General features: G+C 34.1%; 1 protein-coding gene across 7 annotated transcripts in view; it reads right to left on the bottom strand.

Moving 5' to 3' along the window:
- The window catches only part of PPP1R12A (protein phosphatase 1 regulatory subunit 12A), a 142,453-nt gene that overhangs the window by 71,058 nt on the left and 58,058 nt on the right, over positions 1-13,337 (bottom strand). For all 7 annotated transcript variants that reach the window (XM_063074807.1, XM_063074809.1, XM_063074812.1 and 4 more), the window contains exons 3-4: positions 11,425-11,543; positions 377-536 (exon numbers count right to left, since the gene is read on the bottom strand). In XM_063074807.1, coding sequence (XP_062930877.1) covers positions 377-536; positions 11,425-11,543 — 279 coding nt within the window. The remainder of the gene's footprint in view (positions 1-376; positions 537-11,424; positions 11,544-13,337) is intronic.

Raw genomic sequence — 13,337 nt, 5'->3', positions numbered from 1 at the left:
AGAATTTGATGATATGTTTATACGACATTGTTCTTAGTCTCAGGAGCCAATTTTGTCAATCTGGAAAACTCAAAATGACTCTGTAATAATTTATTAGTCCAAAAGGTAACATAAAATGATTGACTGACACTTAAATTTGCTGGAAAATTACAACTGAAAAAAACAAGAGTAGAATAATAAAAATTCAAGGTGAAAAAACATTAGTAACAAAAGCAATCATATTTAAGATAGTTTTCTCTTTCTTCCTGAAAAGAGCCATTAAATAACTTTTTTTCTAAGCTGCTTCAGAATGTTTGCAGGTATTTTAAGAAAAGGAACGATGAAACAGAGAAAACAAACCAAAGTAGAAAAATGACTGCAAAAAAACAATACTTACTTTAAAACTTCTGTATAGCCTTTAGCGGCTGCAACATGAAGTGCTGTACCTCCAGATTTTGCATGCCGGACATCATTTATATGACCACTATTTAGCCACTGCCTTGCATCTCTAAGCATTATCCTTTCTTCTTCCTTTCGAGCTGCTTCTATATCAACCCCTGATAAAATAAAAATCATTGTTTTTATATTTTAATAGAAAAACCCACTTTCTATGCTGGAAAATAAAATTACCCCAAACGTTTCAAGTTTAAATCATTTTGGTTTTCTTTTTCACCTTTTCTGATTATTCCTTGTTTTTTAAAATTTACAGTAGTCACAAAAAAAAAAAAAAAAAAACACCTAGGAATAAATCTAATCAGAAGGTGAAAGATCTCTACAATGAGAACTACAAATCACTACTGAAAGAAATTAAAGAAGACACCAAAAGATGGAAAGACATTCCCTGTACATGGATTGGAAGAATCAATGTAGTTAAAAATGTCCATACTACCCAAACCCATCTACAGATTCAATACAATCCCCATCAAAATAACAATGACATTCTTCAAAAAAATAGAAAAAGCAATACTAACTTTCATATGGAACAAAAGACCCCAAACAGCCAAAGCAATCTGTAGCAAAAAAAAGAAAGCTGGAGGCATTATACTTTCTGACTTCAAACTATATTACAAATCTATAGTTATAAAAACAGACATGTGCACCAATGGAACAGAATAGAGAACCCAGAAATCAACCCACATATTTACATCCAACTGGTCTTTGACAAGGGCACCAAGAACACACAGTGGGGAAAAGACTGCCTCTTTAATAAACGGTGCTGGGAAAACTGGATATCCATATGTAGAAGAATGAAACTTGATCCATACCTCTCATCACATGCCAAAACCAACTCAAAATGGATGAAAGACTTAAATGTAAGACCTGAAACTTTAAAACTCCTAGAAGAAAACATAGGGGAAACACCCCAGGATTTAGGACTGGGCAAAGACTTTCTGAATAACACCCCAAAAGCAGACAACAAAATAAAAAATAAACAAATGGGACTATATCAAACTAAAAAGCTTCTGCACAGCAGAGGAAACAATCAACAGCATGAGAAGACAACCTACAGAATGGGAGAGAATATTTGCAAACTACGTATCCAACAAGGGATTAATATCCAGATATACAAAGAGCTCAAACAACTTTATAGCAAAAAACTCCAAAGAATCCAATTTAAAAATGGGCAAAGGAGCTCAATAGATGTTTCTCAAAGGAAGACATACAAATGTCGAACAGGTATATGAAAAAATGCTCAACATCACTAATCATCAGGGAAATGCAAATCAAAACCACTTTGAGATATCACCTCATCCCATTTAGACTAGCTATTATAAAAAAGAATAACAAATGCTGACGAGGATGTGGAGAAAGAGGAACCCTTCTGTACTGATGGTGGGACTGTAAATTAGCACAGCCATTATGGAGAAAAATATGGAGGTTCCTCAAACAACTACAGATAGAACTACCATATGATCCAGCAATCCACTACTGGGGATATATCTAGCGGACTGGAAATCATCAGGTCAAAAGGATATCTGCACTCCCATGTTTATTGCAGCTTTATTTATAATAGCCAGGCGATGGAACCAACTTAAAAGTTCACTGATGGATGACTAGATAAGATAATTGTGGTATATATACACAATGGAATACTACTCAGCCCTTAAAAAAAAAATGAAATTCTACCATTTATGGCAACATGGAATAGCCTGGAGAAAATTATCCTACGTGAAACAACTCAGATACAGAAAGAGAAATACTGCATGTTCTCACTCATAACCAGGATCTGAATCCATAAATAAACAAATCAATAAAGAGAGACAGAGAGACAGAGAGAAAGAAAGAAACAACCACCACAGTAATAGAGATGGAAAAGGGGAGGGGCGGGGGAGAGGGAGGGAGGTTAACAGACACAAAGAATGACTGCATATTGTAATATTGAATAAGGTAACTATCCTGATCTAATCATCACACATTGTACACAATTATTGAAAATCAATGTTGTACCCCACATGTATGATAAATTACCTTAAAAACAAACAAATAAATAAAAATTTGAACATTTCCCATAGGAAAGCATCCTTTAGTCTAAAAAAATGTTTTTTAACAAATAATGTAATTTAACATTATGTAAATAAGTCTTAAATTTCTATCTGTTTTGACCAGTTCTCTGAACTCTAACCTAATAGGTACAGATGTTGAGTGAATATCAACTTGGAGGTCCTGTTTTCATCTAACATTTATCAGACCATAAAACATTATTTCCCTACCAAACTCCCCTTCCTTTCCCAACACAGTACATTCTTCATATTATTAGGATTATTTTTACAATTTTAATAAGGTTGAGGTGCTAAAAGTGCAAAGAATACAAAAATGAATAGGATACTCTAGTTCCTATCTTCAAAGTGCTCAACATCTTGGGGAAAAAAATTAAGATAAAAAAGATAATCCTCAAATTCCTGAATGATCTCATACTGTTTCATGGCTTTTACTGCTGGCTTTTTAATAAATAGCATATACTACAATGCATTTACAATCTGTCTTACTCCAGAAGACTATGAATTTACTGCCTTTTTATCTTGTAACCCCACCATCTGGCAGACTACCTGATACAAAGTAAAGGGATCAGTAACTTACTAAATGAATAATGAATGAATAAATGAATAAAAAACAAGTATATATTCTCTTTCTCTCCCTCTTCCTTTAGCTAAAATCTTTCCCATAATCCATATCCATATATCCAACTGTCTGGTCAGGATTTTTTTCATTTATGCATCCACCTTTTAATATGTATTGAGTGCCTACTAAGTGTTAAGTACTTTTATTAGATGCTACGGGTATAAAAATGAACTTATATGTCAGAGGATGATAAACCTGTTAAGAAAAATAAAGCAATAAAGCACACTAAAGGGACAGAGGGCAATGAAAAGGGGCTGTTACTTTATAGGACTGTAGGTTGCTAAAGAACAGTCTCTTTGATAAGATAACATTACAGCAAGAAATAAAGTTGAGTGACAGCCATACTACTATCTGAGAGAAAATTCCAGGCAGAGGGAAATACTTGTAGGCTCCTGAGTGGGAATTCACTTGGAATGTTCTTCTGTTTAGAAGGCAGCCAGGATGTCTGCAGAGTAGTGAAGACAATGAGCAGGGTGACACAATCTGACTTAAGAGGATCACTTAAGCTGAAAAGTTAAGAGTATAAATTGAGATATCAATTTGGAGGCTACTGTAATAATCCAAGTAAGTGATAACGGTAACCTGAACCAGGGTGGTAGCAGTGAAGGTAGTAAAGTGGTTGGATTCTGGATTCTTCAAGGTTCGCCAACAGAATTTGCTGTTAGTTTGGAGGTAGAGGCTAGTTTGTATGTAAAAGAACAAGAGAAGTCAAGATCAGAGGCTTTTAGCTTGAGAAAAAAATGAAAATTAAAAAAATTACAATTTAAGTTCAGAAATTTGAAATTTGAGATGTCTAGCAGACATCTAGTCAGAAATATCAATTACTTAGTTGGATATCTGAGCCTGGAGAGCAGAGAAGACTAGGGAAAGAATATAATAAAATAATATGCCATGGGCATCTCAAACTCAATGCTAAAATCTTTATCCAATTTTTTCCAGCCAATATGCTTGGTGTCTGTCTTTCATTTCCTATAGTACATACCCAGCGACCTGGGAGTTATCTGAATTCCTCCCTGACCCTACCTCCATCCCATCCAATTAGTTACCACATTTTGAGTTGCCACCTCGTAGACTGTCTTCTAGATGGCCCCTATCACTATTTTAGTTCATCAACTTACCTCCGACTCTTCTGATTACTACTATTGGCCCTTAACTTATTCTGCCTCAGTCCCTTCTAACTCACTCCCCACACTAGTGTCAGATCGGAAAAACCAAAATACAATTATCTCACTTCCCTACTTAAATTTACCAATGGCTGCTCACCTCCTATAAGACAAAGCTGAAGCTCTTTAGTGCAGCAGACAAAGCCTCTATGACTCGGTCTCAGTACATTTTTAACTTTATCCCTAGTCTTTCTCCTCTGCCATCACCCAGATCTAGATCTCCACATAGGTATCCAAGTGCATTATGCTCTGTGCTATTGTGCAAGCTATTATTCTCTACCTGGATTATATTCTTATCTTGCCACTTAGCACAATACCATTTTTTCAAGACACAACTAAACCGTTCAATACTCAACTGAAGTTCAACTTTTAGAAAGTAAATAAGTCAAAAATATTTTTAAAACCCCAAAATTATAGAAGTACTGGAAAAGTCACCTTCAAACTCGAGATTGTAATACAGCCTGAGTACCTCTTATCTGTAATGCTTGGGACCTTAAGTGTTTCAGATTTCAGATTTTGGAATATTTGCCAAATACAAACTGGTTGAACATACCTAATCTAAAAATTTGAAATTCAAAATGCTCCAGTGAGCATTTCCTTTCAATGTCATGTTGGTGCTCAAAAAGTTTAGGATTTTGGAACATTTAGGATTTTGGATTTTCAGATTAAGGATGCTCAACCTGTATCTCATTATCACATTTGAAAAAAATTCAAAGTAAGATTTTCCAAACAGACTTTATAAAAACTATCAGTTATATACACTAAATAAGTGTAATGAACACAACCTATTCTAATTTTTATAAAAATAAAATGCCATCATTTCTATAATAATGCAATTTTACATATCAAAGTTTTCCTATTAAAAGATAATCAGCCTACTTTATTTAAGATGCCTTCTAATGTTACTCATAAATTATAAAGCTGTAATTATAATACCTTAAGAATAACCTTTTTACTAAATGATTTGTCTTAGATTTATTTTATTATGCTGTATTCTTTTACTATGTCTTTTAAAACATGTACCTGTTTATTATCTTTATCTCTACTGTCTTTACCATCTTAAACGTTCTGACTTTTGAGTTTCACTATTCTAAGTTTCTTCTAAACTTGAAATAAAAATACCTACTTCTTATTTCTGTAATGATCTAATTTCATGCTATCTTTATCTAATTATTTCTAAAAGAAATTATTACCCTCTTCTGCCTCCAAATCACGGTCATATCTGATTTATATATAAAAACAAAACAACTGAAATCTAAAGTAAAAGTATATGTGAAGGGAAATTTCATATGTTTAAGAAAACGAAATTAGAAAAATCTCATTCTCAAAAATTTTTTAAAAAAATACTAGAGTATATAGACCCTGCTTATTTCATCAAAAATTGAAACAAACAGGGCCGACCCCGTGGCTCACTCGGGAGAGTGTGGTGCTGGGAGTGCAGCAGCGCTCCCGCTGCAGGTTCGGATCCTATATAGGGATGGCCGGTTTGCTCACTGGCTGAGCGCGGTCACAAAAAAGGACAAACAAACAAACAAACAAAAAAACCTGATTGCATTATATAGTAGAAGTCTTGTTTTCTAATTTCAGTGCTTTGACTGACTAGCTAGTGACCTTAAAAAAGTCATACCTTCTTTGATTAGTATGAAAGGTTAAGAACATAGATATTGAACCTAGACTAGCTGGGTTTCAATCCCTGATCTACCACTTTCTAGCTGTATTACCTTGGGCAAGACACCTAATCTATGCTATGCTTCAGTTTCTTCACTGGTAAGATGGGAGTAATGATAGTATCTACCCTATAGGGTGGTTCTGAAATTACATTCATCAATATATATTGTGTTTAGATCACGAGTAAGCACTAAGGTGTTAACTATCATTACCACTTCTAAAAGTCTATGATTCTGATTCTCTTCTCTTTTTTTATGGTCTAACAGAAAGAAAGAAAATCTTATAATGCATTTAACTGGTCCTTAACACACCTACTATAATTACAAAGTTTTTCAACAATAAAAACAATAGATAATAAAGTTAAAGTGAGTGTGATATTATAAAGTGATTAGACTAACATCTGTCACTATTATTTAAAAGCAGTGAATATTAGATTGAAATGTAGCTGAATCTCTCAGGTAAGAAAAAATAAAATTAAATTGGAATTTGGTAAGCAAACAGATTCAAAAATTGATGTGTCTCTAGCTAAATAAAGAAAATTGCATTAAAAACAATAGATAATAAAGTTAAAGTGAGTGTGATATTATAAAGTGATTAGACTAACATCTGTCACTATTATTTAAAAGCAGTGAATATTAGATTGAAATGTAGCTGAATCTCTCAGGTAAGAAAAAATAAAATTAAATTGGAATTTGGTCAGCAAACAGATTCAAAAATTGATGTATCTCTAGCTAAATAAAGAAAATTGCATTAAAATATAAACCAGAACACTTTTAGCTACTGTTCAATCACTACTACTTTCAAAGGCAATTTACTTAAGCATACCTATTTACTAATCAAATATACTTGAATAAGAAATAAAAGATAAAACAATGACTGAAGAACTTAGAAAAATATTAAATAATAACTTTCATACCAAGATATTCTAAGAAATTTTATCACTACTAGAGACATATGAAGGTACTTCAAAAAGTTCATAGAAAGACTCTTTTACCTTTTAATTCTATTTTACCACAAACTTTCTGAATTACCCTCATATTTAGGGCACTATTTTTCTAATTATTAAAATCTATTAAAGCTGTCCCTATACTTTTGTTTCTTTGGAATTAAGTTATGCTATATAAATTCATGCATTCTTATTATATGTATAAAGTGAGCATCATAACGCATTTCCTTAGAGACATCTTTAATAAAATGTAGTATGGTACAGTGGTGCAGAATGTGGGCTCAAAGTATCTGTCATCCTTGTTTGGGACAGAACTACAGCACTACCATTTCCTACCTGGATGACCTTGGGCAAATCATTACCTTCAATTTTCTTATCTGTAAAATGGGGCTGATAGTAGTATAAACCTGATAGAAGTGTTGTGAGGATGAAATGAGATAATGCATGTAAATTAATTTAAGTAAATGGCTGGCATATAATAAGCATTTAAAAGAGTTAGCTACTATCACACAACTATTATTAGTATTAGCTCTTTACTTTTCATTTCTAGGGTCATCTCATATACTAGTTCCCAGTATTCCCGCTCATCTACTGTTCTCCTAGATCTACATTTCCTATCTCGACATCTCCTAAGTTCCAACAGTATACCAAACACTGTCATCTAGGTGTCCTTTGGCCACCACAAACTCAATATGACCGCAAACAAACATGTATTCCCTAAATTTATATATGCCTCATCCTACTTCTTCTCCTATGAACTCTAATCATCACTTCCTCAAGTTGAAACTTCAGTGAGTTGGCCTCAATTTTTCCTTCGTCTCTACTTTCAATTCTCCACCAAACTATTCTAAGTTTACCTCAACAATTCCTCAGGACAGTCCTGTTCTTCTCCATCTCAAATGTAATAGGTCTGGCTCTTATCATCCTTTACCCGGACTAATTTAAGAAACTTCTTCAAGGAATGCACACCACCATATATTGCATATTCTATTTCAACCTCCAAATTGCCATCAGCTTTACTACTAAAAACCATATCCAATCAGATTAATTTCCTGCATGGATATCTTTGCTGCATCTACTCAATGCCAAGAAAATAGATGTCCTTCACCATTTGGCTCCAGTCTACTTTTTCAGGCCTCACCTTCTACTAGTCCCATCCTGACTATAATCATTTCCAGTCCTAATGAATACTCCACATTTGCTATGTCTCCAATTCCTCTTTGCACATATGATATCACTGCCTGATAAGTCTTTTCTGTCCACCAGCTCCCTGTTTTGCAAATTAAACTCCCTCCAAATGTGATCACTCTGAAATCTTTCCTGACTACTACAAGCAGTTAGTCATACTTTTTCTGTTCTTCCACAACATTCTGTTCCTATACATTTTAGCACATAGCTCACTGTATTATGAAGCTCTCTTTACATATCTGTCACTTCCACTAGACTGTGAAATCTTTAAGAACAAAGATTGTCTTATTTTGGTTGTTGTTGTTAATACCCATCACTTTAGAACATTTGCTGGCACATTAATCAATACTGAATGAATTACTATAATTAAAATTGGCTCTGCTCACAGTTATGCTAACAGTTTTCTTTATGCAAGGAAATCAAAAGAAGTTTTCAGTACAACTAACATGCCTTTTCTAGTACATAATAATTGCTAACTAATATTAGACAAATAAATGGCAGTATAAACTGCTTTATTTTAAAGAATTACCATTGTTTGACAGGAAACTGTTGGCTATCTACCTGGGCATTCATCAGGGCAAGATGGGCAGATAAATTACTCTTCCTTCTAGGTTGTGATGCTTTCTATCTATTCTTTGAGTTTCCTCAACTCTTGAAGATCCCATGACTCTGAAATGCTTGTCTAGAATATGGCTGTTAAAAGTTCTTCTGGGGCTGGCCGTGGCTCACTTGGGAGATTGTGGTGCTAACACCACCAAGTCAAGGGTTAAGATCCCCTTACTGGTCATCTTAAAAAAAAAAAAAAAAAAAAAAAGCTCTTCTGTGTGCTTATCCAGGCTCCAGTTTGTAACTACTTTTCTTATGTGTTCTCTGCTTCTCTTGGGCTCTAGGTATCTTCAATCGCATGCCCCAATTCTATTTTAGGTATTTAAACATTTTCTCAGTTTCAGTGCCTAAGTTTTTTTTCTTTTTTTAAGTCACTATGAATTCTCCTAACCCCAAGGAATAAAAATCTCTTTTCAAGGGACATAACTTAACTTCTATGCCTTTCTAATTCTTAGTTTCTATTTTCTGATGAATCACACCTCATTTGGAGTGAACTCTCTAAATTCACATTCCATAACTTCCCTCTATCATTTAACCTTAGTAAAAAAACAGTTCTGGCAATAACTGTTTGATCACTGCCTAAACATAATGGAATACAGTAGAAATCACAGGCAGTAATTTTATATATAAATACATTTTTTAAAATTTTAATTTTTAATTGTGGTAGAATACACATAACATAAAATTTACCATCTTGACCATTTTTAAATGTATAGTTCAGTCATTTTAAGTACATTCACACGACTGTGAAACCAATCTCCAGAACTCTTCATCTTGCAAAAAAACTGTGTACCCATTAAACGACAATTCCTCATTCCCCTCTCTTCCCAGTCCCTGGCCACCATCATTCTACTTTGTCTTTCTATGAATGTGACTATTCTAGGTACCTCATATAGGTGGAGTCATACAGTATTTGTCTTTCTATCACTGGCCTACGTTAGTAGTATAATGTCCTCAAGGTTCATCCATGTTGTAGCATGTATCAGAATTTCCCTTCTTCTTAAGGCTAAATAATATTCCACTGTATGTATATACTACATTTTATTTATCCATTAATCCATGAATGGACACTTGGTTTGGATATTGTGAATAATGCTGCTACAAACATGGATGTACAAATATCTCTTCAAGAGCTTGTTTTCAATTCTTTTGGTTATATTTCCAGAAGAGGAATTGCTGGATCATATTATATATATACTTTAACAAACAACTTTATTAAGATGGAACTCGCATACCATTTAAATTGTACAATTCAATGGTTTTTATTAAATTTGCAGAGTTGTATGAACACTACCACAATCAAATTTTAACATACTAGTCACTCCTAAAAGAACCTCTGTACCCATTAGCAATCACTCTCCATCTATAAATTGACATGTCCCCAGTTTACATCTCCATCTTATATACATCTCCTGATTGACATATTCTAGATATCTACTAGGCAAAACAAATTTAATGTCTTAAAATGAACCTGTTCTTTCCATACAAAACCTATTCTTCTTACAATCTTCAAATCTCAAATAGAAACTTCATCAATCCAGTTGCTCAGATCAAAAATCTTCCCTGCCTCCTTTCTTGCACACACTACATCTAATTACTCAATCTTGGCTAAGCCTTCAAAATATGTCCATAATCCAACCTCTTCTCATCATTTCCTCTATTACCAAACTACCTTATCTTGCATAGATTATTGCATTTATTTCCTAAGTATTCTCCTACTTCTGTCCTTGCCGTCCTACAATCTATTCTCAACACTACAGCCAGAGAGATCCTTTTTAAAAGTACAAACATACTTCAAAAAGTTCGTGGAAAAAATGAATTAGAAGATAATACGAACCTTCCATAATCTTTTTTGAAGACCCCTCGTAAGTCACGTCATGTCAGTCTTCTGGCTGAATCTCTCCACTGGCTTCCTATTTCACTCAGATTAAAAGCCAAAGTCCTCGCAATGGCTCACACGGCCTTATGTGATATGGCCTCCTACTACTACTGTAACCTCATCTCCTACCAGTCTCTTGCTTTGCTCTGAGTGCTCCAGTCATGCTACTCTACTTGCTACTTCTCTGAATATGCCAGGCATTCTCCCATCCTGTACGCATTGCTCCCTGTATCTGAAAATGCTCTTTCTCCAGACTCACAAGGCTCATTCCCTCACCTCATTCAGATCGCAGCTTAAATGATCCTTTATCAGTGAGGACTTCTTGACTGCCATATTTAAAATTGCAATGTGCCATATCCACCCTGCGCACCTTCTGTTTCCTTTGCCTGCTTTATTTTGCTCCAAAACTCTTATTTCCATATAGTTTTGTGCCTGATCCTGCTGCACACGATACTTCTTTCAACTATACACATATTAAAAAGATACAGGGTTGGGGCCCAGCCTGTGGCGCACTCGGGAGAGTGCGGCGCTGGGAGCGCAGCAACGCTCCCGCCGCGGGTTCGGATCCCATATAGGACTGGCTGAGTGCCGGTCACGAAAAAGACAAAAAAAAAAAAAAAAAAAAAAAAAAAAAAAAAAAAAAGATACAGGGTTGAGAATCACATATTTTTTCAAAATCATATATTTTTTCATAGTATTTAAATAGAATCATAGAACCAAATAGTATTGTTTGGTAAGCTGACTTGATTTTTTTTTTCATTCAAATTATGATCATCCTTCAATGTCAACAAATACTTTCACTGAAAAAGTGCAGTATCATATTCTTTCTAAAATAGTTTAAACATTTTTTCCATTTAGGTTGCTTTTTACATTACCTTGCCGATTAACTTCATTTTGAAGTAGCTCTTCCATTGCCTCCTCTTCAGCAATATCTAAAGGTGTGTCTCCTTCACTGTTGACTGCTCCTACATGTGCTCCCTGTCCAATCAAAAATCTATAAAATCAGAGGGAAGACAGTTAAGCAAAGACAATATCATTAAAAAAAAAAACACCACTAAATGCATAACCAAAGAGAAAAGCAATAAAAGCCAGGGATAGAATATGCTCTATTTAAATTTTAAAAAACTAACACAGAGCATATTTTTCCTTTTCTAAATTTATATTTCCTAATTTTTCTATAATGTACACATATTGCTTTACTAATACAAAAAAAATGTTAATTTTTAATAATCATTAGGGGAAGGAGTGGGGAAAAAAATAATAATTAGAAAGGCCTTCACAGGATCATTTCATACTGCCTCCACTGAGACTTTTCAATATCTCCAATATGGACTGGTTTCCTAACTGATCCTTTTCCTTATCTACAGATGGACTGGTTTCCTAACTGATCTCCATGTTCCCGGTCTCATCCCATAAACAAGAGTTCTTAATCTGGGGTCCGTGGGTAGAATTCAGAAGGTTCATGATACAAATATATTAAAATATTGTTTATGTTCATCATTATTTTGAAATTAGAGTAAGTTATTAGACCTAACACTAGGCCTTTTTATTTAATGTGTTACTAAAGAAGCAGACATATAACTATACAACAACTGTGGTTTTCTAATATTTTGATAAATGAATTCCAATATAACTGGCTTCTGCTGTATTTTGTTATTTTATTTTACACATCCAAAATATAATTCTAAGAAAGTATACATAGGATTCATCAAACCTGCCAAAGGAATGGAGATATGAAAAGGTTATTATAATCCCTTTCATCATGTCAACTGCACATATCCCAGAGTCATCTATTTAACATTACTCCTGTCAATTCCCAACTTAAAAAATCTTTGAATGGCTCTACCATGCTAGGAGTGAGCTGACATGGCCTTCTTCTTTGGCCTCATTCTTCCTTATCCCTCTATCACAGGTTAGGCTCCAGCAATATGGAACTACCTCTAGCTCTAGATTAAACCATGTTCTTTTGGTATCCCTTATTTTACTTTTCCATGTATGAAGAATGGGCCTTTTTCTTTATGTCCCTAACCAATTTCACTCATTCATATTTTTTACAGACTACATAAAAATATTCTCATTATGAAACAGTAAAAAACATATACAAGTACACAAAGGGGGGAAAAAAACCTCCTTTACACCTCTCCTTGTACTGTCATGTTTCCTTCCTAGAAAAAACCACTATCAATCAACTGTATGGCAAAAATCTTTCCAGTACATCTGCTATGAATTTATATGTATGTACATAATATAAACATATAAACACAGTCACTTCTGGGGTTCTTTTTGTAAAACAAAATTTAAATGGAATTACTCTAAATGGACTGGATGGAATGCAACTCAACTCTTTTTTTTGGTGGCTAGCCAGTACAGGGATAGACCTTGGTGTGATCAGCACTATGCTCTAACCAACTGAGCTAACCGGCCAGCCATGCAATTCTTCCCTTCTAACAGCTGAAAATATTCCATGGCATGGCTAGATCATATTTTCATTTAATACTAACCTCTTAATGGAAATGCTCTTAAATAGATACTTGACATTATCAATCTTTAAATATTTTCCCAACATGACAGATAAAACATCTTCTCATGCTCTTATTTGCATTTCCCAAATACACATGACTCTGAAAATATTCAGAATATATTTACTGGAATTTGTATTTCTCCTTTCATGAACTGTTTATTTACATACTTTGCTTGTATTTCTAATGTGTTCATTAATTCAACCAAGTATTTATGGAGTATCTGTCTAGTATGTTACATGCTAGGAGTATAATGGTAAGCAAAAACA

This window comes from Cynocephalus volans, chromosome 12 (assembly GCF_027409185.1).
Source record: "Cynocephalus volans isolate mCynVol1 chromosome 12, mCynVol1.pri, whole genome shotgun sequence".
In the NCBI taxonomy this organism is placed as follows: domain Eukaryota; kingdom Metazoa; phylum Chordata; class Mammalia; order Dermoptera; family Cynocephalidae; genus Cynocephalus; species Cynocephalus volans.
The sequence above is the reverse complement of the archived record's forward strand: the minus strand, read 5'-3'. Positions and strand labels throughout refer to the sequence as shown.